The following is a 27,904-nucleotide window of genomic DNA, read 5'->3' on the forward strand; positions in this document are numbered from 1 at the left end:
GTTTATGTAACATATGTAGAAGTAAAATATAAAACAGTAAGCACAAGGATGGGAGAGGACACAGACAGGTTAAAAGTAAAAGGATGGGGGGGGCGCCTGGGTGGCTCAGAGGGTTAAGCCTCTGCCTTCGGCTCAGGTCATGATCCCAGGGTCCTGGGATGAACCCCATGTCGTCGGGCTCTCTGCTCAGCAGGAAGCCTGCTTCCCCTTTTCTCTCTGCCTGCCTCTTTGCCTACTTGGGATCTCTGTCAAATAAATAAATAAAATCTTTAAAAAAAAAGTAAAAGGATGGAAAATATATGTCATGCAAATACAAATCATAAGACCAGAGTAGTTATATCAATATCAGATGAAACAGATTTCAGGGTAAGGTCTATTACCAGACAAAAAAGGAAATTTTCCTAAGGAAACAGGGCAATTCATCAAGGGAAAATAATAACCCTAAATTTGTACAAACTGAATAACAAAGATCCAAAACACATGAAAGAAACTACTGACAGAACGGAAAAGAGAAAGAGAAGGGGCACCAGGGTGGCTCAGTTGGTTGAGTGACAAACGCTTGATTTGGGCTCAGGTCATGATCTCAGGGTCTTGACATTGAGCACCATGTCAGGCTCTGCCTTGGCTATGGAGCCTGCTTAAGATTCTCTCTCTCCCTCTCCCTCTGCCCCTGTGCCCACTGCACTGGTGCCTGCTCATGTACTTTCTCTCTCTCTCCTTCTCTCAAAAAAATAAATAAAGATAAAATACATTTTTAAAAAAGAAAAGAGAAATAGACAAATCCATAATCACAGGAAAAGTTACCAAATCTCCTCCCTCAGGGACCAAGAATAAGTAAACAGAAAATGAAGAGATAAATACTTACACAATACTATCAACCATCCTGACCCAATTGACATTACTAGACCATTCCATCCAACAACAGCAGAATAAACATTATTTTTAAGCATACATGGAACAATCATCCAGATAGACCATAGGCTGAGGAATAAAACAAGTCTCAAAAAAGTCAAAAGGATTGAAATCACAGAAAGTCTGATCTCTGGCTGCAATGGAATAAAATTATAAATCAATAACAGGAAGATTTTTTTAAGATACTTAAAATATTTTTTAGACTTAAAGTTATTTTTTAAATAATACATTTCTAAATAGATGTGGGATAAAAGAAGAAATCATAAAGGAAATTGCAAGATATTTTGAAGTAAATGGAAATGAAAAGCACAACATATTAAGTTTTGAGAGGGAAATTTAAGGTTTTAAATGCTTATATTACAAAAGAAAAAAATGCCTCAAATCGGTGATCTAGGCCGAAAGCAAATTAAATACAAAGCAAGCAGAAGGAAGAAAATAAAAAAGGTAATAGTGAAAATTAATGAATCAGAAAGCACACAAGTAGTAGGATTAATCAATAAAATCAAAAGTTGGGGGCACCTGGGTGGCTCAGTGGGTTAAAGCCTCTGCCTTCGGCTCAGGTCATGATCCCGGGGTCCTGGGATCAAACCCCACTTCGGGCTCTCCGCTCGGCTGGGAGCCTGCTTCCTCCTCTCTCTCTGCCTGCCTCTCTGCCTACTTGTGATCTCTGTCTGTCAAATAAATAAATAAAATCTTAAAAAATAAAAAAATAAAATAAAATCAAAAGTTGGGGGACCTTGGGTGGTGCAGTGGGTTAAGCCTCTGTCTTTGGCTCAGGTCATGATCTCAGGGTCCTAGGATTGAGTCCCGCATTGGGCTTTTTGCTCAGCAGGGAGCCTGTTTCCCCCTCTCTCTCTGCCTGCCTCTCTGCCTACTTGTGATCTCTCTCTCTGTGTCAAATAACTAAATAAAATCTTTTAAAAAATAAATAAAAATAAAATCAAAAGTTGTTTCTTTGAATAGATCAACAAAACAAACTTCTAACTACACTGAATAAGAAAATTTTATTTATTTATTTATTTATTTATTTTTAAAGATTTTATTTATTTATTTGACAGACAGAGCTCACAAGTAGGCAGAGAGGCAGGTAGAGAGAGAGGAAGGGAAGCAGGCTCCCAGCCAAGCAGAGAGCCCAACGTGGGACTCAATCCCAGGACCCCGGGATCACGACCCGAGTCAAAGGCGGAGGCTTTAACCCACTGAGCCACCCAGGCACCCCAGAAAATTTTAAAAAGAACATACAAATTACCAACATCAGGAATGAAAAAGGAGACATCACTACAGACATTAAAAGGGCAATAAGAGGGTTGCCTGGGTGGCTCAGTCGGTTAAGTATCTGCCTTTGGCTCAGGTCATGATTCCCGGATCCTGGGATCAAGCCCTCCAACATCCTGCTTCTCCCTCTGTCCCTTCCCCTGCTTGTTCTCTCCCTCTCTGTCAAATAAATAAATAAAATCTTTTTTAAAAATTAAAAAATAAAAGGGCAATAAGGACTAGTATAAAAAAACTGTATGGTAGTAAGTTGTCAACCTTTAAGCAGATTTCTCAAAAGATACTAATTATCAAAGCTGACCCAACAAATAGAAAGAACATCTGAAGAGCCCTGTATCAATTTTAAAAATTAAGTTATGAATATAAAACCTTCTCATAAGGAAAGCATCAGGCCCAGATGGGTTCACTGGTGAATTCTAACAAAATCTTAATGAAGACATAATACGGATTCTACACAAACTCAGAAAATTGAGAAAGAAGGAAACTGCTCTCAACTCCTTTGATGAAGACAGGCTGCTCAGACATCAGAACCAGTACAAGAAACTACAGACCAGGGGCGCCTGGGTGGCTCAGTGGGTTAAAGCTGCTGCCTTCGGCTCAGGTCATGATCCCAGCGTCCTGGGATCGAGCCCCGCATCGGGCTCTCTGCTCAGCAGGGAGCCTGCTTCCTCCCTTCTCTCTCTGCCTGCCTCTCTGCTACTTGTGATCTGTCTGTCAAATAGATAAATAAAATCTTTAAAAAAAAAAAAAAAAAGAAACTACAGACCAGTATCACTCATAAACATAGAAGGAAATATTCTTGACAGAATCTCTACCAACTGAATTCAGCTTAGGGCATGATCTCAGGGTCCTGGGATGGACCCCTGGGGTAGGCTCCACACTCAGCAGGGAGACTGCTCAAGGATTTTTTTAAGATTTTATTTATTCATTTGACAGAGAGAGGTCACAAGTAGGCAGAGAGGCAGGCAGAAGAGGTGGGGGAAGCAGGCTCCCCACTGAGCAGAGAGCCCAATGAGGGGCTCGATTCCAGGACTCCAAGATCATGACCTGAACTGAAGGCAGAGGCCCAACCCACTGAGCCAGCCAGGCGCCCCTTAACAGGGATTCTTTCTCTCTCCCTCTGCTCTTCCCACTGCTCACGTGCTCTCTCTCTAAAACAAATAAATCTTTTAAAATAAAAAAATAATAATAAATTATTAAAATAAAAATTAAAAAATAAAAAATAAAAAACAAAATGAAACAACCTCTCAAGAAACTAATAGAAGGAAACTATAGAAGGGCATCTATGGAAAACCTACAGACAACGACCTAGGTAATGGGGAAAGAATGTTTGCCTCTGAGATCAGAAACAAGATACTCTCACTACTTTTATTCATCATTTTGCTGGAGGACTAGTGAGTGCAGGCAAGAAAAACACATAAAAGACATAGACAGAGGTTGGGAATTATAAATAAACCATCTTTATTTTCACAAGACATGATGGTGAACAAATCACCGATATGTATATGAAAAAATGCTCAACCTCAGGGCCAGGTGTTAGACTCTGGGGAGGTAGTTTCGGGAGAAAGGAACTTCTGTTTTTGTTTACCATGGTCTCCTAAACACCTAGCACAGTGCCCATCATAGAAGCGGTCATATTTACTTCGTGAATGAACGAATGAATGAAATGAACAGGCAAACGTTAGACTAGGGTGGTTCATTTCACTTCAGCCAAGACTTGATTTTTATAACTTTCAATTTTGGAAAAGATATCTTAGATAACAATCTTAAGTCAAATAGGAAATAGCCAAAAGAAACTGTCTTCCTTTATCAGTTACTTATGATGGTTGATTTTATGTGTCAATTTGCCTGGGCCACAGAATGCCCATGTTAAATGTTACTTCTGGGTGTGCCTGTGAAGGTGTTCCTGGAGGAGATCAGCATTTGGACTGATGGAAGGCAGCTATGCTCACCATTATACCACCAACGCAGACCCAACATTTGGACTGATGGAATCGGTAGAGTGGATTGTCCTCTCCAATACTGGCGGGCATCATCCAGATCCGTTGATGGCCTGACTAGAACAGAAGGTGCAAAAAGGAGGATTTAGCTCCTTTTCTCCTGCCTTAGTGCTGGAGCTTGGACATCTCAGCTCATTTTCTCCTGCCCTTGGATTGGAATTTATAACACTGGCTTCCCTGGTTTTCAGGCCTTGGTCTGGGGCTGCAAGCTTTCTTGATTCTCCAGCTTGCAGATGGCAGATTCTGTACACACACACACACACACACACACATACACACACACACACTAAGGGTATATATATATATAGAGAGAGAGACAGAGACAGAGACAGAGATTAGAATATATAAATATTTTAAATATATATATATCCCAATATATAGAGAGCACATAGAATATGAGAATTAGAATATATTATTATAAATTATATATTATAATTATATAAGTATACATAATTACATATGATTATAGTTATATATTATTAAAGATAAAAATTATATATTTATATATAATCTTAAATTATATTAAAATTAGATACATTAGAGTATATATATATATACATATATATATATAAAAATATATATATTCTGTGTGTGTGTGTTTAGTCTAATAGTTCTGTTTCTCTGGAAAACCTTGATTAACAGATTACTCTTAAGCTCCTATGCTTACTATCATAGCTAAGATCGTCAATCCAAACATTATAGGTTTGCTGCACACTCTTCTGTATTTCATTTTTAAAGGAGCTCACTCCTTCTGATTACAAAAGTAATACACGCCTTCTGTTGGGAGTCTAAAAAATGCTGAAAAATTAAGAAGGAAATGAAGATTCCCTAAAATCCCATTGTCCCAACCGCCACTAAGCTCTTCCTCCTTCTAGTTCCTGTTTTCCTCATAATCTGTTCCACTAATTTGGCACCAGCTGCCTACAGGCATGGAGACAGAGGTTGACATGAAAAGGAATCAGGTGGGTACCTTGGGGACAGAGGGGGACATCCATGTGGGAATTTTCCAACAGGAAATGCAGCCATACACTGAGAGATTTCCAGTCCCTATGTGGGGAGGGAGAGGGATTCTATAGGTGTCAGATGATATCTCAGGAAGGGGAGGAGGCTAGCCAGAGAAGAGAAGCAGACCAAGAAGAAAAGTCTCTTAAAATATAATTAGTTTATACTCGCTCCAGATAGTATACGGAATAAAGCATTAGAAAGAACTTATTTTCTCTTGAATTCTTTTTTTTTTTTTTAAGATTTTATTTATGCATTTGAAAGAGAGAGAGACAGAGAAAGCTCAAGCAGGGAGAGCAGCAGGCAGAGGGAGAAGCCGGCTCTCCACTGAACAGGGAGCCCGATGTAGGGCTCCATCCCAGGACTCTGGGACCATGACCTGAGCCGAAGACAGGGGCTTAACCCACTGAGCCACCCAGCCGCCCCTCTTGAATTCTTATCTATAAATGTTTTCCTAGGCTCTTCAGGAGATGCTTTCTGTATTCTCTATACCTGTGGACTGTGGCCAGCATTCCTTTCAAGAGAACAAGTTGACTTGTGAAGGACACAGAATTAACCAGAATTATTACTTCCTGAATGCCATCTTTTCCTTCCTCTGAATATTGATTTCACCTGCTCTTTAAAAAAAACACGAGTTTGGGGGCGCCCGAGTGGCTCAGTGGGTTAAAGCCTCTGCCTTCAGCTCGGGTCATGATCCCAGAGTCCTGGGATCGAGCCCCGCATCGGGCTCTCTGCTCGGCAGGGAGCCTGCTTCCTCCTCTCTCTCTGCCTTCCTCTCTGCCTACTTGTGATCTCTGTCTCTCAAATAAAAATAAATGAAAATTAAAAAAAAAAAACACGAGTTTGTTTGGAATGGCTTTTCAGAATTATTTTCACACCCACATTAAGAACACATGAATCTGCTTAAATCTATGTTCTCTGAGAGAAGGCAAGTTTGCAAGTTGATCAAATTGTCTTGCTGAGTTTTATCTGTTGCATGTATGTATCATCCTCCGGCCATCTTCTTAAGAGGCTGCATTCCTACTGTTTCAAGGTCTGCTCACAAAGGACAGCCCTCCTGAGTGTTTGTCATTTGCCAAAAATTTCCTGTTGGAAGATTTGACTTGTCTGCCTGAGCAGATCAAGACAGAAGTCCACCCACAGCTGTAAGAATGGCTGCCACGTGTCCCCCAAGCAGAGAGAGGAGTTGCCATCTTGCAAAGAGAAAAAGTGGGAGAAAATACCGCCAAGGCACCCACGATCTAGCTGATAACACAAGTTCCCCAAACAACTTGTTTAAAAGACTTCCCGAACACGAGCAACATAAACATGAACAACCCCATCCAGCAACGAACCTTCTAAATCTAAATTCTTTACCTTGAGCGCGAGAATCATAGAAACCAAATCTTCCCCCTTATGCATTCAAATCTCAGTAGGATGGTACACAGAAAATGTTCTCCGTCAGGCCCTCAGTCCAACAGCCATTCTAGGGCCCAATCGCCACAATGCATTGGATCCTAAAACAACTTTTTAAAAGATTTTATTTATTTATTTGACAGAGAGACAGAGAGGGCACAAGCGGAGGAAGCCAGGGAGCCCCACACCAGGACCCTGGCTGGGATCATGAGCCGAAGGCAGACGCTTAACCAACGGAGCCACCAGGTTCCCCAAGAACTTCATTTTCTAATGCAATGTTGGTAGTCCTACAGATGACAACTCTTATGGAAGCAAAATGGGTTTAAAGAAATGGTAATAGTAGCTCAGGTGAGAGAGAAACAGGTAGTAATATGAAGTAGATGATGGGTGGGCCTGAAAAGAATATTTGGGATCAATTTTGTTTGTTCCTGCAGCAAATAATTAAGACTACGTTTCTCTCATTTTAAAAGACACTGGCAAAAATCGACAAGGCAAGAAACAAGTGTTGGAGAGGCTGTGGAGAAAGGGGAACCCTCTTACACTGTCGGTGGGAATGCAAGGTGGTGCAGCCACTTTGGAAAACACTGTGGTTTCCTCGAAAAATTAAAAATAGAGCTACCCTATAACCCAGCAATTGCACTATAGGGTATTTGCCCCAAAGATACAGAGGTAGTGAAAAGGGCCATACGTACCCCAATGTTCATAGCAGCAATGGCCACAACTATGAAAGGAGGCAAGATGCCCTTTAGCAGCCGAATGGATAAAGATGTGGTCCATATATACAATGGAATTAATATTCCATCAGCCATCAGAAAGGATGAATACCCACCATTTGCATCTATGTGTACGGAACTGGAGGGCATTATGCTAAGTGAAATAAGTCAAACAGAGACAGACAATTATCATATGGTTTCACTTATTTGTAGAACATAAGGAATAGCATGGAGGACATTAGGAGAAGGAAGGGAAAAACTGAGGGTTTCAGAGGGGGAGCAGGTGGGAGGGATGGTTGAGCCTGGTGATGGGTATTAAAGAGCGCACGGATTGCATGGAGCACTGGGTGTTATACACAAACAATGAATCATGGAACATGACATCAAAAACGAGTGATGTACTGTATGGTGATGAACGTTATAAAAAATTATTAAAAAGTAAATAAAAAAATAAAAGACACAGGCATACCCTTCCTTCATCCTGCAGCTTTCTCTTGATACCGTTACAACCTGCCTTCACAACCAAGTGTCCGTGAAATATCTCCTTTTGCCTTCCTCTCTTGGATGCACATCAGTTTGGCTTCTGTCCGCACCCACTCCTGCCAGCGTTCCCTCCTGGGATCCTAGATGCTGTCAGGTATTTTCCAGTCCGTGTCTTGCCACCTGCTATCTTCAGCATGAGACAGGGCTGACCAGGTCTCCTGGTCTCTTCTTTCTCAGCTTCTTCTCCCAGCTTCTTCCCCCTTCCATACCTCTATTCTCCGCCTGCTTTCCCTATTTCAGATCCTCCCATCCATGGCTGTGCGCTAATGACTCCCAAGTCTCCGCTTCCTCTCAGCCAGCTCTCCTGGCTCCACAGGTGTTTACCCAACTGCCTCCTAGACATCTTCACTTATTTGCCCCAGGGGCACCTCGAACTCCACCGGCCCCAGAAGGAAATCATGTGGCTCTGGGCATGTTAATAGAACCGGGCCTCACTGCCTCAACTATAAAACAAGGCATTACTGATAGCCACCTCAAACAGAAGCCTCTTACAGAGATTAAATAACATGGAACTGTGTATTGCATAGACTCTAGCACACGGTAAAGAATCTACAAGTGTTTACCATCATTCTACCTTCACTCAAACCCATTCCTTCCTCCCCATAGTCCCCAAATTGACTTACATATCCACCACACACTACTCTCATCCAACCAGAACCTTGAGCAGGCTCCTTGACAACTCCCCGTTCCTCAACCTGTCATTCTGTCCCAGGCGGTTCATTCCACTTCCTAAAAATCTGACCTTGTCTTTCCTTCTCCACTCTGTTGCCTTAAGTCCCTGGCATCCCCTGGGGCTTAGAGCCATGCTTTCCCTGACCTCACTCTTGCTGTTACACCTTCGTTCTGAAAGAGCACATGGCATGACACCACCCTCCCCTTAAAACCTGTCTGTCTCCCCACTGCCTCAGGGACAAAATCCAAACTCCTTGTAAGGGTACAGAGGATCTTCAGGACCTGGTCTCAGTCACTCCCTCTCAGTCCATCCCACCCCCTAAGCTCCACGGGTCCTCCTGGGGGAAGGTGATGGCAAAGTACCCATCAGGCTCAGTCACTCCACAACTTCTTCTCCAACAGCTGCTGCTTCTTCCAGATGTACCCTGGGTGCCACTTCCTCTGAGAAGCCTTCCTGGACGTCTAGTCGGATGGGTATCCTTCTTCTTTGTTCCCCTGGGTCTCCGTCCTTAACACTTATCATGCGTTAGGTCTTATCTGCTCATTTGTCTTTCCTCCCCACTAAACTGAGTGGTCGGCCGGCAGAAAGATTGCCTTTTACTTCCGTATCCCCAGAACCTAGCAGAGTCGCCAGCCAGCACACAGTTGGTACTCGAGGCACGTGAACCGGGGCAAAGTGTTTCCACCAAAAAGGAAACGTTTGGGGGAATCTGCAGCAAGGGTTAGCGAATCCCGCGACAGAGGGCTTCACAGGGGTTCCTTCGAGGATCCACTGCCTGCACGTCCTTCTCAGGGCTTCACTCTCGCAGTTAGAGCAGACAGGGCTGCACAGGCAGAGGCTGCACGGGCGCCCGCAACTGCACGCTCAGCGGGCTGAGGTTAAATCCTGCGCCCTTTGTTCCAGGCAGCGGAGAGCAAGTGGGTCCGTGCCCGCCCTCCCGCCCGGGCCGGGTGCAGGGCCTGCTTGGGCAGAATGGCACAAAAACGCACCAGGGAACGCCGCGTCGGGCAGGGGCGCGCGTGTGCGCGGGCCCTTTCCGTGCCAGCCTCCCGACTCCGGGGTCCCGCGCTCCCCAGCGCCCTCGCCGGGGCCCAGCCTCACTGCCAGGCTGTCTCCCGGGCCAGCCGCCACCGCCGGCGGGAAAGCGCCGGGCGTCCCGGCGTCACGCGCCAGCAGCCGGGCGCGCGGCGCGCGGGACGGGGGCGGGACGGGGGCGGGGCCAGCGCGCCTGAGGCGGGGCGGGGCGGGGCGGGAGCCGGGCACAGGAAGCGCTGGGAGGCCCGAGCCGTCCCAGGGTGCCCCGCGCGGCGTGGACTCGGGCCGCTGCCGCCATCCCGCTGGCGAGAGGGAGAGAGAGGCCCGCCCGCTCGCCGGTCGGGCCAGTGTGGGCCAGTGCGTGAGGGCGCGGGGGGCCGTGTCAGCGAGACGCAGAGCGCAGCCGCCACCGCCAAACGGACATGTTGGAGCCCAGCGCCGCCGCCGCCTCCTTTTCCTCATCCTCCGAACAGGACTGAGAGGGGGCCCGCCACCCTCCGCCTCTGCCGCCCGCCCCGCTGCCTCGGCCGCAGCTTCTTCCTGCCCGGCCTCTGGCTCCGCCGCTCGTCGCTTCCCACCGCCCCTCAGGCCCGGCCGGTTCCCCGACCCCGCTCCGCCGCGGCGCGAGGTCTATGTGACCGGCGGGCCCGGAGCAGCCGCCGCCGCAGCGCGAACATGGACGCCGTCAACGCCTTCAACCAGGAGGTGAGGAGTGCTCCGGGCTGGGGGGTGCCGGGCCTGCCGCAGGAGCCGGGGCTCCGTTTCTCCCGCCGCCGGAGATTTAAAGCTTTGGTCGGGGTGGGGACGCTTCCTGCCCGGGTTCCGGGGCGGCGGGGCCTGCGCGGAGCGGCCTGTGGTCCGGGAGAGGTCGCGGCGGCCACGGGAACCGACCCCATACCCCTCCCCCATCGCCCACCCCCGGGCGGCGACCTCGGGCTGCCCCCCTCGCCCCTTCCGGCCTCCCCCAGCCCGCTTCGGCGCCGGTACCTCTAACTTCGCCTTCTTTCAGGTCCAGGCTCTCTCGCTGTCTGCTTCCAGCCCCGTTACTGGCTTCGCAGTGCCGGGAGCCAGTAAGGGGCTAAGAAAGAAGCGCGGGCGGGCGTGTGGGGTTGGGGGCGGGGGAGCGGGAGCATCTGCCGGTCGCTGGGCTGGCGGAGCGGCGGCCTCGGCTCTCCTGTTGCTCAGGCCGCGTCTCGGCGGCGGCTGGACTCTGATCCCGGGTCGGGGAGGAGGAGTTGGAGAGGGTGTTCATTCTCTTCTCCCGGGATGCACACACTTAGGAAATGGGGTTCCCAAATGAAGAGGGGTGGCTCCTTATCATTTCCAGTCATGAACGCAGTCCTCTTAATGGGCTCCGTGGCCCCAACGTGACATCTAAGAAGTTGAATGGGAGAGGAGTACTTGCTCCGCCTGGGTCCGGTAGAAAGCCGGCTTTGGCCTCCAGTCCCCCACCTTCGCACGTCTTCCGCGGTAGTTAATCCGCGGCTCCCTTCTAGGGGATCATTTACATGTGAAAACCTCCCAAAACCGGGAACAAAGCTGCCTGCCGCCCTAAAGCTCTATAGTTTTATCTCAAGTCATTCCAGGTGCTCTTTTTGGAGCATGGAGTCCACCCGTCCTCTTCTTCAGAATGACTTGGGGGGGAGGGGACTTGACCATTTAAAATGCAGTTACAGAATGGAAACTGTTGTCATGTGTTGAGTTGGATTATTTTCCTTTTCCAAACATTAGAGATAAACCCAACGTTGAAAAAGTCAGATGTAGTTCTGTAGCTCTAGACGTCTTGATACAGCGTTAAAAACTTGTATCGGACAATAAGATTTTGTAATTTCACTTGCAACAGAATTAACGTGCGATAACTTTTCTATAGATTTGCAGTGCCGTAATAGCCGTAATATGGGATCCTCCAGTAACACTGCATGTAGGATCTTTTATTGCCTTACAGATTATCCTAGAAATGATTTGTCTTCAACCGATGAGTGCATAAAATGTCTTAATTGGAGTAGCAACTGGCATTGGACAGTGTGATGATTTTCAAAATAACGAGACAATATTTTCTAATGTTTGATGGCTAGAGACTTTGTGATAATGCTCCAAAGATTTCAGGTTTGGAAGTTGACTTGGTTTCCTGAAGGCAAAATTCACTGGAATGTTGGCTGTATGAGGGCAGGGAGTTTTGTTCTTTCCTCCTCCCCTCAACATAGGAGGCAAATAATGGTTGAATGCATGAGAATTTTACAAATGGTACAGCAGCTTTTTAAAGATTATAAGTACATTTCTTTTCCAGGATGAACGAAGAAGGGGATTTTTAGAGTATTCTTAAGATCACAAGTGTTTGATTCTGAGTTAAACATTGTGGAAGTTGACATTAAGCAAAATATCTTACGCTCTGGAAAAGTGTGAGCAGGAGTTTTTACTCTGAAAAACCAAAATAAGGTGTGGTAGTGACTTCTCAAAAAAGGAAAATGGTGTTTTAACCTTTTTAAAATGTACAAAATGAGAATTTTCCTGTCATTGTTCACCTTTCTGCTCAAATTTTTATTTCCATTCCTACTCTTTATGAACTCCAAATTACATTATGTTAGGTGAGTGTTGCCAGTTCTAACTTCTGAAGAAACTTGCTGGAGAAATTAAAATTCATCCTCTTGTGCTGTTTGATTTGCAGTACTTCTCAGTTATTTCTCCCCACTCATGAAATGTTATTGGTTAGTTTTCCTGTAACCTCAAATCTCCCAAGTCTTAACTTAGTTTTATAAACTTTTAAGTGCGTGCTCAGCTACAAAGCTGTGTCCTGAATAGTGTGGTGCTACCAAGGATCTCTCACTTAGGAGCCTGATCGAATAGAGGACACAAGACTTATGCAAATAACTTTAACATGTGATAGAATAGCTTCCTTTGGGGCCCTTAAAAAAGTTGACTATGGGGGGATCAGCAAAGACTTGGGAAGAGAAGGTGGAGTCAGTTTTAGGATTTCGGAAGGTGTAGAAAGTAGTGATTGAAGGGCAGCAGTGCTGAGGAGTGACCAGTAGTTTGATTCCAAAGGCTACTGGAAAGTAAAGGTGGTTAAGTAATTTGGAGCCTGACAAGTTTCATGTCTGTCTAATGTGTTTAAGTTCCACTTTTAGGCTCTGGGTAAGCTGAAGATTTTAAGTAGTGAGGTGATATAATTAAGAAAACTGCTTGATTTGGATATATATTGTAGAAGGCAGAGATTTGAGGGAGATGGGCATTTTGAGGATGGAGGTAGAATTGAGTAAAATCTGAACTTGGCACATCTGTAGTGGCAGGGAGAGCGGGGGAAGGATATGGGCCAGAGGAGTCCATGCACCTGCCATCTGAAAGGGTTATCAGCACCTTTTACCCCCACATTTTAGGTGCTGGGAAAGTGGTGATGCTACTAACACAAGTCAAGCAGTCATCAAAAGCATATTTAGTGGAAGAGGAAATGTGTTTGGTTTTTTAACAGGTTGAGTTTGAGATTGAGTGGAAAAGTCATGTGGAAATTTTTGGCAAGCATTAGTTGGGCATGTAGGACTCAAACTTGGAAGCAACCAAGAAATTGAGGAAGACATCTGGGAGTCACTTTCAGATGTGCCCTGGAGAAAATTGAGGGGGGGTGCCGGGGTGAGAAAAGGAATTAATATTTAATAAGCATCTGTGGTGTATCAGGCATTTTATAAATACATATCTGATAGTCTCACAACCTTGCATAGACATCCACTTATAGATGAGGTAACTGATTTTCAAAGAAGTTAAATAATAATTGGCCCAGGGGCATGTTGTTAGCTAATGGTAGAGCTGGGATTTGAATGCACATCTCCTCATCTTAATTGCTGCCTAAAGATAATATTTTGTATAATACCGGGGGAGTGGTTAGAAGTTAAGACTTAGGGAAAAAGCTACCTGTACCCCTGGGGCAAATAATACATTATATATTGATAAAAATAATTAACAAAAAATGTAAAAAGAAAAAGACTTTAAAAAGCTACTAAAATTTGAGAGTAATGGGATCTGAAGTAAGGTTTAATGGTATTAAAGGAGGTAAGGTCACAAATGTAGTCTTTAGAAGTTTGGTTCTGAGGGATTTAAGGACAAAGTTGCTTCAAGAATGAAGGGAAAGAAGTACAGTTAACAGGGTAGTAGGCACTAATGGTAGGCCATTTGTATGTTTATATAGCATATATGTGATCTTAGCCTTAATAAGTGATGTTGAAGCCCTGGTCTCAGATGGGAGTAGGAGTTTGAGCATGTTGGGGGAGGGAAAGAGTAGAGTAGTACAGTTTAAAAATAAGAGGGCTTGCTTAGAACACAGTTGTGGATAAAAGGAACGGTACAGATCAGCACAGGTAAATGAGGTCAGTATTTCTGATACAGGAAGGAAGATAAAAAGAATGAAGTTATTAAAGACACCCATTAAACAGGACTTTTATGGTGAGGCAGTTTGTTAAGTGTTGTTAAAAAAAAAAGTTGTAAAAAAATGAGTGACCAATTATAGCCAATATTTAATTGTTTTCTGCTATGTGTATATACTCCTTAATGTGAAGAGTTTGGTATTTTGTAAGTTTGTTGAATGAATAGAAGTTATAGATTGGATTTTTTAATACATTGATTTCATTTTTAGCCTTTAACCAATCTCTCTAATCCCAAAAAAGAGTGTATCTTCCCACACTTTTGGGAGGGGAGCATCGTCTGTGATTTTAAGACTTTTAATTAGGGGCAGCTGGGTGGCTCAGTCGGATAAGCACCAGACTCTTGATTGTGGCTCAGGGTCCTGAAATCAAGCACATTGGGCTCAAAGTTCAACATGGAGTCCGCTTGAAATTCTCCCTTTCCCTATGCTCCTCCCCCCAACTAGCGCAGGCACCTGTGCAGGCTCTCTCTAAAATAAAATCTTTTTTTAAAAAAAGAATTAAAATATAAAAAAGTGCAGAGAGGATATAACAAGAATGGACAGTTGTTACTATTATAAGTGTTTTTAATTTAAACTTAAAATATTACAAGTTAAAGTCCTTTCCTCCCACAGAGGCAATCAGAATGAATTTAGTATCAATCTGTGGTACATAAGTAATATATAATCTGTATTTTGATATGCATAAGTGGTATATTGTACATATTTGTGAGGTTTTTTCCCTCAAACATTGTTAATATTAAGATTTCATTCTAATGCTGGGTAGTATGCTATTATTTGAATAAACCATATTTTATGTATCTCATTCCCCAGTTGATGAACATTCAAATTGCTTCTCAGTTGTTGCTGACTAACACTGCAGTAAACTTTCTCAAACATGTTTCCATTGTATAAAAGTTTCTCTGGGACAGCTGTTCTCAGAGGTTGGATTTTTGACTCCTTTAACTCTTAAAGGTTAAGGACTACAGAGAGCTTTTGTATCTGGCTGATATCATACATATATATCATATATCTTTGGGATATTTATCATTTTAGAAATTTAGTCTGAGAAATGCATTTATTGAAATAAACCCATTATATTTTAACATATTTAACATTTTAAATGAAAAATAATGTTTCCCCCCCAAAAATGAGAAGTGACATTGTTTTACATTTTTGCAAATCTCATTTAAACTTTGGTTTATAAACCTGGATTCTCATATGTACTTCTTTATTCAGTCTCTTGCATTTAGACACATCAAGTAGCCTCTGGAAAACTTTGCTGTACACTTGTAAGAAAATGAATGAAAGGGGCAAGAAATGTTTTAGTATTAAAATGAAAACAGTTTTTACCTCACAGACACTGAAAGGAACTCAGACCCCCAGAGATCCGCAGACTATTGTTAGAGAACTACAGCGCTGAGTTACTGAGGTGGTATACATCTAATGCTGTGTTGGAAGTGCAAGAAGAAAACACGAGAACTTTGGCATTCATTTTTATCTTTAAACTCAAATTAAGTTTTATGAATATTTTATGTATGAATTTACGTTGATGCACTTAACCACTGGGTTGCCAGTCTTGAACCACCACGTTATCCCGAAGGAGGAGTTGTGTTCCACATCTCAGCCGGGAGTTGCCACCCCTTTGTTTTCCCACTGGAAATTTTTGTGTCTGAACTGTTGTATGTTTTACCTATTGATTACTACATACGGTTATCTTCCAGAATTTAAATCATATGAAGATACTTTAAGTATTTTTTTCTTTATCTGTTAATGTTCGTCTTCACTTGTTTTCGATCATTCCCTCCTTGGAGAGGTCTGTCTAAAGCAGTGGACAGAGAGTTGACACAAGATTCTTACTGTGTGGAAGAAACGTAGAGAACCAGGCCACAGTTGAAGTAAAATTGGAGGTTTTTTTCCTTGACTCATTTGATCATGTTACGCTGTTACCACAGGAGTTTTAGATATTAAAAGTTCTCGTGGTATTCCTCTGCTCTTTCTTGACTCTCAGAGAATTGCTTATCTCCAGCAACGGTAGAGGTCTGGCCTTACGGTGAGTGTAATAACGCTGGCTCTTCAGAGCTTTCTGTTGCAGCATTTATCACTGATGTTCTTTTTGAAAATGTCCCCTACCCTAGAAGTCTGGCCTTTCATTTAGTATTATGTTTCAAAAAAAATTACATGGACATGTGATAAGGAACGGATTCAGAGAAAAATTGGAATCCCAGAAAAGTTGGCTTATAAATCTTGTGAAACAGAATTCAGGACTTAAAACTATGTGGCAGAAAATTGACAGATGGTAGTTGGTATTGGGGCAGGGTGTTTTTTGCCAGATACAAATTGTAGGTTCTCTGCCATGGAACCCAAGTGAATATAATTTACTTCAGCATTCCAGGTAACTTTTGCACACATTGAAATCTTGTTTTAAATATATTTTAGTAACATGGTAGGAAAAAACTTGTTACAAAGATGATGAACCTTAGTATTATTCATAACATTTGTTGAGATAATATGCCAGATCTTTTTTTTTTTTTAAGCATACTTCAGAGCAACAGCATATATCTTTAATGATGAGCTAAAAACAAGCTACGCTACATTATTGGCTATATAGAATAAGTGGTTTACCCATTATTGGTTCAAATTTTTGGTAACATTAGTTGATTAATATTCTGTTCCTATGGAACAAGAAAAAGTAGTTTGGTAGGACTAGGCCTTAAAATGATCTGTTGAAAGCTTAGACTTGAAGGGACATGTCTACATTTCTTTGTTAATATTACTTGTGACTAACAGTGTATTACCATGATTTTTTTGGAAAACTGTTAAGATTTCACAAACAGTATTATAATTTTATTATACCCTGGTCACCTTTGTCCTATTAAATATTGGCATGGTTTATTGATTACATTTCATTGCTGTATATCTAAAGCTCCTTACTGGTGCTTGTGAAGGCATAAGTATAAAAACTTTGATATTCCAGGGAAGCACATTGTATTGACTTACAGTGAATTCTGCGAGAAATCCAAATGTAACTCTGGAGCGAAGTTAAGCTAAGGTTTAGATGGAGTCACAGGGTGGGGGGTGGGTATTGGTGACAGCAGGGCTCAGTGAAAAGTAGAGGGACATCCAAGTTCTTCTGAAAGTTATCATTTGTGTTTGGATAATTGGTGATTTTGGTATAAACCCATGTGGGTCAGTAATCCTAGTTGGAAGAGACTGTAGAGCAGTGGCACGCCTTGCATAGGTGACATCCAGAGCACAGTTTTTCTTTTTAATAGATCCCTTTTCTACAACAAAATTTATTCCAGAAATAATCATGAGAATGGCCAAGAAAGAAACTTGAACTTTATGCCAATTGCAAGTATATATTACAGTAGGAAAAAGTTAGTATTTTTAAATTGCATTGATACTTTTTTGGGGGAAAAGTAGAAAAATTTACCTACATACTGGTCTGTCATAATGACTTACTAGGATATTCCAGTTTCTTTTCAGTCGTTACCTTCTGCGTATTTATCGGTGACTGTCAAGGTGATCTTCACATATTTGTGTTCATAGACCGTTATAGCCCATTTGATCAGTCTTCACCTGTAATTGGAGAACACTTTTATCGGTTTTAATTATGAAAAGTTGTAAGTAAAGCAACAGACATGCACTAGTTAAGTAGTCTTAAACATAAATTATCTTTGGTTAGAAATTTTGGGGAAAAAAACCACTTCACAATAAATTCTAGAAATCTAGAATGTCTTTCTTCCACATTGATTGTAGTGACTTTCAAATATCTCCTCAGCCCCCCCCCCCAAAATTCACTGAAATGTTTCCACCAAAAAATTCAGTGTAGGGGCGCCTGGGTGGCTCAGTGGGTTAAAGCCTCTGCCTTCGGCTCAGGTCATGATCCCGGGATCCTGGGATCGAGCCCCGCATCGGGCTCTCTGCTCGGCAAGGAGCCTGCTTCCCTCTCTCTCTGCCTGCCTCTCTGCCTACTTGTGATCTGTCTGTCGGATGAATAAATAGAATCTTTAAAAAAAAAAAAAATTCAGTGTAGATTTCTTTTAGTTAAACATTCTTGGAATTATGTGTAAATGTCTACTTCCTTACATTTTGTTGAGTAGTAATGACATTTTCCGTGATTTTTATTCATGGATCTTCAAGCTCTGTGTTCCACTATACCTTTGTTCAAGGCTGATACTGGCTGTTTGTAAATATTTATACCAGAAAAAAAGATCTCAGAAAGGAGAATTGCATTCAGCTATCATATTTTGAATGTACTCTTTAACTACATACACACACATATATAGGAACCATAGGATTGGAGAACAAACAGCCTGAATGCAGGCTGTGTATACTAAATCTCTTTGTAGTGACTCTCCAAATGAACAGGTAGGGCGAATCTGCATGTTTGGGGCACTGACCACATAACTGGGGGATTTCCTAATGAATTCCCACTTAGAATAGATGGCTTAGTAAAGGACATGTAGTAAAAATGTATAAATTTGATGCTTACATATTGTTGGAATTTAACAGTAACCACAGCAATAGATTAAAACTTAAACATCTCAGTCAACATGTGTTAGGGGAAGGAATATTTTATACCTGATATTATTTAGAATTGCTAGTGCTCAGTGATGACAGAATGATTTCAGTCAGTTTTTTTACTGTGTTTAGAGTCTTCAGAGACAATTTACCCACTGACTGCCTGACCTATGTTAGTTTCACCCATTGTCCCACTGTTGGTATGCTGTTAGAGAGCAATAGTTGACCAACTCTGTAGTCTCTCAGTCTCCCTCTGCAGTGTTTTTAAGACATCTTTATGCATTTTTTTCATGAGTATTCTACTTTTTTCCCTCCTTTTGACTTTGTCAGAGCTGAGTTTTAGCTGAAGTGGAATTATATGCTGCTTAAAGGAAGCCTATAATATGGAAATTTACAGTAATATAAGCCCTTTAAGCCTTTAGGAAGCATAAAATACTCTTCAGACTTTAATGGCCATATATCACCTTATTCACCTTAATTAAGAGATGCTGAATGATAAGTCACGTTGGAAAGGAGAGCCAGGTTTGGGATTCATTGGAGATATGTTCAAATCTTTATAAAGGCTCTAATTATTGGTTAATACCAAAAATAGGCAAATTCATAGAGACAGTAGATTATTGGTTGGTGGGAGGGAAGAATGGGTATAGAACTTTTTGGAGGGGATCAAAGTATGCTAAAACAAAATAATACTGATGGCTGCCCAACTCTGAATATAGTAAAAAAACAACAACACTGAATTGCATACTTTAAAGGGGTGAGTTTTACAGTATGTGAATAGGAAAACATTAGTTTTTAGCACATCATTTCCATTATTTTGTTGCTTGATCTGATTTTCTTTCAGTTGAAAACAGTCCCTAGTAGCCGCTGAGTGGCTCTGTAAATTATTTTGTTGATCTTGAGTTCTAAGTTTGTTTTATAGGATATCTTTAGTTTTTACATGCTATTTTAAGAAGTAATCCAGTGGGGACAGTCCAGGGGAAGGATAGGAAAGGAATCCTGCATTTGCTCCTTAACTACCAGCCAGATGCCAGCTAATGGGCTAAGTTTTTTTTTATAGGTGTGTCTTTCCATTCTTTTCATTTGAAAGTTAAAATGGAAGAGATGGTGTGAATTGACCAAGACCACACCCGGTAATATGGCAGTTCTGAGACTTTACTGAGTATTTTTAAGTACCTATCTGAGCCCAGTCCGTAGCCCCACATGGTTGTGCTGAAGGTTTTTAAGCAGTGGCTCTTTGTCTGCTGGAGTGTTTATGAGGGGAGAGGGCTCACTAACAACTTTTTTACATCTGAAGCATGGTAGGAAGTACACTATAATGTATACTTCTGGAAGGATTTGTAGAAGTTTAAGAATAATGAACTTTGGTAAGGTTTTAAGTCATGCATAGATAATCCATATTTAAAACTTAAATGTACTTTCAGGCATTTATATTTCTTTTATAGTTTATATTCACAATTAAAATTTTAAATTGAGGATTTTATAAGTTCTAACATTTTCATTTTTAGTCCCATACTTGTGCATAAATCCATTCATCACAACCTTGTGGAAAGAACTGTTTATAAATGAAATACATTAAATATGGGATAATTTTTCTTTTTTCTTCTAATCAAATGATTTTATATCCAGGAACTAATTTTTATTTCTTCATTTGAAGTCTAGGAGAAAATTATTTAATTCACAAAAAAAATTTTTTTTTTCAAAGATTTTATTTATTTGAGAGAGTGGGAAGAGAGAACAGGGGCAGAGGGAGAGGGAGAAGCAGCCTCCCAGCTGAGCAAGAAACCCTTTGCAAGGCTCAATCAATCCCAAGACCCTGGGATCATGACCCAAGCTGAGCACAGACACTTGAACTACTGAGCCACCCAGGCACCCCTCACAAAACTGAAGACAATTTTGGGGGGACACAAAGTTCACTAGTGTGAGGCACAGTAAAAGTAATTTTGCAATCTGGAATCTGCTAGTAGAACAATGACATAGAGAAAATATTTGCCATTTCTTAAAATCACCTTCTGGCCTATTTCTTGATCAAGTGAAAAGAAGTGGAGGATTGATTGGAGTTCAGTGAACCAAAATGTAGCTAAGGACTAAAAAAATGACCTGTTGTCCTGAGCTGGAACTGAATGGGTTAAAAGCCCTGCTAAAGAGAGACAGCCTTGGTTCTAAAGTGGGAAGTTTGAATGAGGGGCTCGTGGTTGTTGGCTGGGTCAGTAGAGCATGGGACTCTGGATCTTGGGTGGGTTGTAGCACCAGGTTGGTGTAGAGATTACTTTAAAAAATTTTTTTGGGTATGGGGCGCCTGGGTGGCTCAGTGGGTTAAAGCCTCTGCCTTCTGCTCAGGTCATGATCCCAGGGTCCTGGAATCGAGCCCCACATCAGACTCTCTGCCCCTCAGGGAGCCTGCTTCCTCCTCTCTCTCTCTGCCTACTTGTGATCTGTCAAATAAATAAATATAATCTTTAAAAAAAAAATTGGGGGGTAAAGGGTAGATTCTTGGAAATTATAGCAGAGTTACTCTTAAGTGAAGAATAAATTAAGGGCATACTTTACAGAGTACGTTGTGAGAAATTAACTACTTAGAAAATTAGTTCTGCCAGCAGCAAAGGGTGACAAATAGGGCTTGGTGATATAATTAAAAAGTGTGGAATAATACAGAGGATGTTTAAACTGTTGTTAGCCATGTTCTATTTTCTTTCTTTTTTTCTTTAAAATTTATTTATTTATTTTAGAGAGAGAGCTTAGCCCTGGCGGGAGAGGGAGACAGAGTCCCAGCTGGACTCTGCACTGAGGGCAGAGCGGGCTCAAGACCCTGAGATCATGGCTGGAGCTGAAACCGAGTTGGGCACTCAAACCAACTGTGCCACCCAGATGCCCCTGCCATATTCTCTTTTCCTATATTCTCTTATTCCCATATTCCCTCTTATTCTTACTCCCATATTCCCCATATTCTCTTTTTCTCTTTAACCCACTGAGCCACCCAGGCACACCCATACTCTCTTTCCTTAATGCACACAGAAATAATAAGTAGTTAACTCAAACGTAGTTTCATATTTAATATTCACAATTTTTATTTGCACTTACAGGTGTGTATTTTGCAAAGCATTACTCCAAATTCTGGAACTAGGAGAAAACTTGGAGAGTTTGTAGGAGGATGTAGTAAGGTAAAGATGTAGGAAAAGTATGAAAATTTTTTTTGAACTCAAGAATATTCTGTGCAGCTGTGTTGCTTGTAAAAATATCTGGTTAGGATTTAAAAAAAAAAAACACACCCAAAATCTTGCCATTTACAACGACGTGGGTGGATCTAGAGGGTATTATGCTAAGCAAAATAAGTCAATCAGAGAAAGAATTATCATATGATCTCTGATACAAGGAATTTGAGAGACAGGGTCGGGGGTGTCGTGCGGGGTGGGAGGGGGATGAAACAAGATGGGACTGGGAGGGAGACAAACATAAGAGACTCTTAATCTCAGGAAACAAACTGAGGGTTGCTGTGGGTAGGGGGGAGGGATAGGGTGGCTGGGTGATGGACATTGGGGAGGGTATGTGCTATGGTGAGTGCTGTGAATTGTGTAAGACTGATCATTCACAGACCTGTACCCCTGACACAAATAATACATTATACGTTAATTTAAAAAAAAAGAAAGAAAATAATCTGGTTTAGGGATCTTTAGAAATCTGAAAAGTGAATTTTGTGGAGAAATAAATGGAACGATTTTCTAGTGTTTAAGTCAAATGAAAGACTGCTTAGTAGGAGCAGGGAGACAATGGTTTCTTTTTCCTGACTTTTTGTTTCAATGGCCTTGTAAATTTGCTCCATCTTAGGAATAGCTCGTGTTAATGCCAGACTGTCTTGTCTCTCTATACCTTCCTCTAAGCAGGTTGAAAATTGGTTACCACTTGGGTTTCAAAGGGCTTCTGACTCTATAGAAAGTAAATAGAATTTGCTTGGCAGTAACTAAAGGGATACTTTCTTTAATGTGCAGAGGTCAACAAAATACAAAGATAGTGATGTCTCAAATTTGAGTTTTATATCCACAAGGGCATCAGTTATTATAAATATTTAAAGGGGCAAAATTTTAAATTTATTTTTTAAAAATATGTTTTAATAATTTTGAAAATTTTTGATAACTCAGAGACAAGGGTTAATCCATGAATAAGCCATATCTGGTAATGATGGTTCTGTATATTATTTTATTATATTTATAATCAGAAGTTGAGAAATGCATTTTTGTCTCAGACACAAAGTGTTTCATTTTTAAAATCAATAGATTTTAATCTCTTTCCCTTTAAAATTAATGCAAGTTATGTAAACTTAAATTAGGAAAAAAAGAAAATACCATCCCACTGAATACCATTAATATTTTAGGGTGTTTTAGTCTTTTTCTCCCTCCACTTGTGTTTGGAAATTTTTATACAGTTACCAGATCAAAATTTTTAATAAGATATTTTCTGATTTTAAAATAGTCATCATGGAAGATTGGAGCATGTATTATTGTTTTAGATAAATTTCTAGAAGTGGAATTGTTGGCTTAAAAGATAAGAAATTTTTTTTTTCAGCTCTTGATACATAGCTTTAAATTTCTTCCTGAAATTAAAACTCCCCAATTAGGTCTCATCAGCAGAGGGCTCTGTTTGCTTGATGCCAAGCCACATTCATGCCAGTTACACAGCTGAAGAATTGTGTCTCATTGTTTACTTTGTACTTCTTTGATTATTGGTAAAGTTGAGCTTTTTTCCTATGTTTATTAATTGGCGGTTGCGGTTTCCTTTGTTAATTGAGTTACTTTCCTCTACGTATTTTTCAATTTCACCGTCTCTTACTGTTTGCATATGTTCTACTTTCAGGTAAAACGGCATAGTTAGTAGAATGGCATTGTACATGTGATTGGTTTGCAACTCTCTGTACCTGTCAACCCATCATGTTGAATTGCCCAGTACTAAGAAAGTATTAGTTTAAACATTTTATTTATTTATTTGACAGACAGAGATCACAAGTAGGCCGAGAGGCAGGCAGAGAGAGAGGGGGAAGCAGGGTCCCCATCCAAGGACCCTGAGATTATGACCTGAGCAGAAGGCAGAGGCTTTAACCCACTGAGCCACCCAGGAGCCCCAAGAAAGTATTAGTTTGAACAGACCTTTGATATAGTGTACTTAAGGCATAAAGTGAAATGCCATGTAAAAGGAGCTGTTAACTATCCCTTTCCTAATTGTTCCAGCAGTATTTTATGGAGTGGTCTTCAGGCTGTAATTAGATGAACAAAGCATCTTTCCAGAAGAAAGTGATTATACTGAGTCAAATGAATGAAAGAGGAGGAAAGATTAGAATTAAATGCTTTGATACTTGCATCTATCAGGAGGGAGATTTGACTGTCAGCCTGTCACTTTAAGTGTACAAACTTCCTTTTGGAAGGATTCATATTTTTTCTTTAAAGCTTGTAAATAAGTATTGATAATACCAGCTTAAGGTAGAATTTGTCATCTTGGAGGTGATAATAGCAAGGAAGGAATACTGCATATATCATCAGTATGATTCATTATAAAATAAATTTGAGGAAAGCAAATTTTTTAAAGTTTAGGGGGAAGAAGGTAGAGGTGAGCACTCCATTGAAAGATTCCTAAAAGAAACATTGAGGGATTAGGGACTAGAAGAATTATTTAGACTAATATGGTCTTCTAATTCTTTTCACTGGTTTGATAGCTCTATTTCAAAGAACAGGAAAAGGCATATTCCAGAAATCGAAGACTCTGCCAATAACTTTTATCTTCGCTGGTTCTTTTAACTAGAAATTTCTAAAACACTCAGAGCCAGAACAGGTTCACTAACAATTCATAGCAGACCAAATTAAACTTTTCTCTTTTGTGAAGTGTGTTTTATCTAGTGAGGACTATAAACCAAGTATTTCAGAAAGATATGTGTCTTGATTTCATCATGAATACGTTAGAAAAATAAAGGCAGGATAAGAGTATTGTTAAGTCAGTTTTAGCTGACAGGCAGTGTCCAAGGACTATATGGGTCATCCCCCAAGTAGGTCCTGTTCTTATTAATTTTTAAAAAACCATTGAGTTGGAAGAAATCATATAAAGCACATTCATGAAAGTTCATGAAATTTATAAGCTGATTGGAGTAGCTGCTACATCAAGTAGCAGAAAATTATTTCCAGATGACCTAAGTAGATTGAAAGGACTGTCAGAAAACAACATAAAGTCAACGTGAAGACGAGTTTTGATAGAGATTCCATTGAAAACAGTTTGAGGGGTTTGGTTTATTATAGATGTGGGTTAACAAAAACACATAAACTGTTTTTGTTCTTTTTGTTTTTGTTTTTTTAAATAATGTTCTGGGGCTCCTGGGTGGCACAGTCAGTAGTCAGTTAAGCGCCTAACTCTTGGTTTTGGCTCAGGTCATGATCTCATTTGAGGTCTAGCCCTGTGTCTGGGTTCCAAGCTCAGCAAAATCAACGAAAGTTTCTCTCTCCCTCTTCCTGTGCCCCTTCCTGCCCACACGTGGTCTCTCTCTCTCAAATTAATCTTTTTTTTTTTTAAAGATTTTATTTATTTATTTGACAGACAGAACTCACAAGCAGAGAGGCAGGCAGAGAGAGAGGGGGAAGCAGGCTCCCTGCTGAGCAGAGAGCCCGATGCGGGGCTCGATCCCAGGACCCTGGGATCGTGACCTGAGTCGAAGGCAGTGGCTTCAACCCACTGAGCCACCCAGGCGCCCCTCAAATTAATCTTTTTAAGAAAGAAAGGAAAGAAAGTTCCTCCCCCATCCACTTTAGAATTCTAGAACCTTATTATAAGTTGCCTTACTTTGCAGATCTGATGGGGTTAAGGATCTTGGAATGGGTTAATTGTCCTGAATTATCTAGATGAGCACAATGTAATCCCAAGGGTCATTATACAAGAGAGGGAGTAGAGTCAAGAAAGTGATGTGACAACAGAATCACAGAGGTCAGGGAGGAGAAGATGCTACCCTCTTGGCTTTGAAGATGGAGGAAGAGACAGACCATGAGCCAAAGGAATGTAGGCACCCTTGGCTTGGAAAAGCCAAGGAATACATTCTGCCCTAGAACCTCCAGCAGGAATATAGTAGCCCTGCCAACACCTTGGATTCAGACTAGGGAAATTCTGACCTCCAAAACCGTAAGATAAAGTTGTGTTGTTTTTAAGCTGCTAATTTTGTAGTAATGTGTTACTGCAGAAATAGGAAACTTAAAAAAAAAAAAAAAAAGCAATACACTGGATTCCATTAACACAGTAATACATCTGGACAGTGTCCATTTGGGGATATCATACTTAAAAGAAATTAGTCATTTCACTAGAAGTACCATCTCACTAGTAGTTGAAGAAGATAGTTCAGTGGGAAACATGTTTAGTCAGCTTTAAATATTTTATCCTGCAAGAGAGCGCACTAATCAGAATTGGAACAGGAGAGAGAAGGTATCAGAAAGGAGATTGGGGGTTAGTACACAGGAGGCCTCTGTAACCATTGGAGCTGATTAGTTAGGAGTTTTAAGCCGTGTGTCACTTGGCTACAGATACATTATAAAAGTAGTTCTAAATTCAGTTTATGTACCAGGTTAGATATTAAAGTGCTATATGGCTTTAAGAGTCTTTGATACTATGGTATTGTCGCTGTAGAGAAGATTTCTCTAAGTGCAGTGTTTGAATAGTAGTTGTAATACAAAAAAGATACTACGGTAAGCCATAACAAAAAGTTAAACTCAGTGTATGTGTAAAGATTCTCAGGGCATTTTATAGCTTTATTTAGTGAGTCACTTATATGTTAGGTACTAGGCTGAGATTTATGTCTGTTATCTTATTTAATCCTAATAGTTTTATGAGATTAAATGTATGCTGTTAATCCCCATTTTCATATTCAGAAGATCCTTGAAGTTTAGAGAGGTTAACTAAACTTCTTAGAGTTTATAGTGTTAGTAAATAGCAGAGTATCATGTTACTTTGACTACCTCAAACTGAATTCAACATGTGTCACAGGCCAAATAGTCTCATTCTTTACCTTCTCTTGAAACTATTCCCTATTGGTATAAGGGACTGTGATGAATGATTCTTCATAATTTTTAGACTGCTTTGTGTATCAGGCTTCTTTATATGTCCTGTAGCAAGACTGTGTTCACATTTATACTTTCTGTAGTTATTTAGCTAGTGACAGAGGAAAAAGCCAAACACCTCTGTTGCTGGCAAGTACTTTTTTCTACTAATGCCTTTCATGCGGGTCTTGCACCTTTTTCTGCCTATGCTTCCTCTGTTTTGCTTTCATACTTGGTTTCATTGACAGATAACACAAGTGGTGACTAGAGGCTGTAGTAGTAGGGAGAGTGCCGCTCTTAGTGATACTTACTGAGCACTCGCAGATGATACACTAGTCATTCCATCTGCAAAAACTCACTCAGTTCTCATTGAAGCCTCTGCAGTAGGTAACTACCATACCTTTTTACGTATGAAGACACTGCATCCTATAGAGTTATGTAATTTGCCCAGAATTGTTTACATTGCTGGACCCAGAATCAAAACCAGTTTGTTCTGACTCTTTCCAGAGTACCCATGTATCTGATTTTTTTTTCCACTAGTAGAGTTTGTTGGAATTATATTAGTTTATGGTTCTCAAGCTTCTATATAAAGCCAGTGGGTTATTTTCTTGAGGTTTGTTGGCTGAGATTGGATATTGGTCAGAAATAACTAGAGCCCAAATTATCTTTACCCCTCTTTCTACTCTATATACTGTGTATTCTAAACTTGATTGAAAAATATGAAATTTTTTTCTAACTTGACAGTGCTGCCTTTTTCCCCAGTTTGTTCATAAGAAATATGTTAATGGCTTAAGGACTCTCTTCATTATTGAAAGTTGACAGCACTTAGTGTGGGGCTTTATTTTCCCTCATTTCTAAGACAAAAGACTTTTTCTAATTTTACATAGAGAGGTGTTTTTGCATGCATACCCACACACAAAACCGAGAAATTTCACTAAGTAATACTTACCTTGCTGTGTACAATTCTATCTTTTTTTTTTTTTTTACTCTATTCCACTGGAAATTTCTGCCACCCATTAAGCTCATTTTTATATTCTAATGTATCTCAGCCCACAGTTTGAAAAAACACTCATCTGGATTATTTCCAGGATTTTTTCTCCTTTCAACAAAATTATGTGTGGTGGTAGTAATAGGTGACATCTGTTGTGTACTTACTCTGTGCTAGGTGCTGCATTAGTGGTCTTTATATGTGTTGTTTGTATTAAATTTGCCTTAATAAGTAGGGGCTAATTATTTTCATTTTATAGATGAAGAAACAACGAAGAAACTACTTCTCATACCTAGCAGATGGGGAGTCCAGATTTCCCAGACCGTTGATTATTGATCTTGTTCTTATCATTACTTTAACAGAAATTTATTGTTTTTAATATTCAGGAACTATAACCCTAGGACCC

The 27,904-nt window shown here is 40.9% G+C and overlaps 1 protein-coding gene and 1 long non-coding RNA gene across 3 annotated transcripts in view; one reads left to right on the plus strand and one right to left on the minus strand.

The window, feature by feature from the left end:
- Positions 1-10,746, minus strand: part of LOC308344504 — a 30,857-nt gene extending 20,111 nt beyond the window's left edge. The window contains exon 1 of the long non-coding RNA XR_013966984.1: positions 10,533-10,746. This is a non-coding gene — a long non-coding RNA (uncharacterized lncRNA). The remainder of the gene's footprint in view (positions 1-10,532) is intronic.
- Positions 9,814-27,904, plus strand: part of SCAF4 (SR-related CTD associated factor 4) — a 67,756-nt gene continuing 49,665 nt past the window's right edge. For both annotated transcript variants that reach the window (XM_080806057.1, XM_080806058.1), the window contains exon 1: positions 9,814-10,250. In XM_080806057.1, coding sequence (XP_080662183.1) covers positions 10,221-10,250 — 30 coding nt within the window. In that variant the 5' untranslated portion in view covers positions 9,814-10,220. The remainder of the gene's footprint in view (positions 10,251-27,904) is intronic.

Source organism: Martes martes, assembly GCF_963455335.1.
Source record: "Martes martes genome assembly, chromosome: 1".
Classification (NCBI taxonomy): Eukaryota; Metazoa; Chordata; class Mammalia; order Carnivora; family Mustelidae; genus Martes; species Martes martes.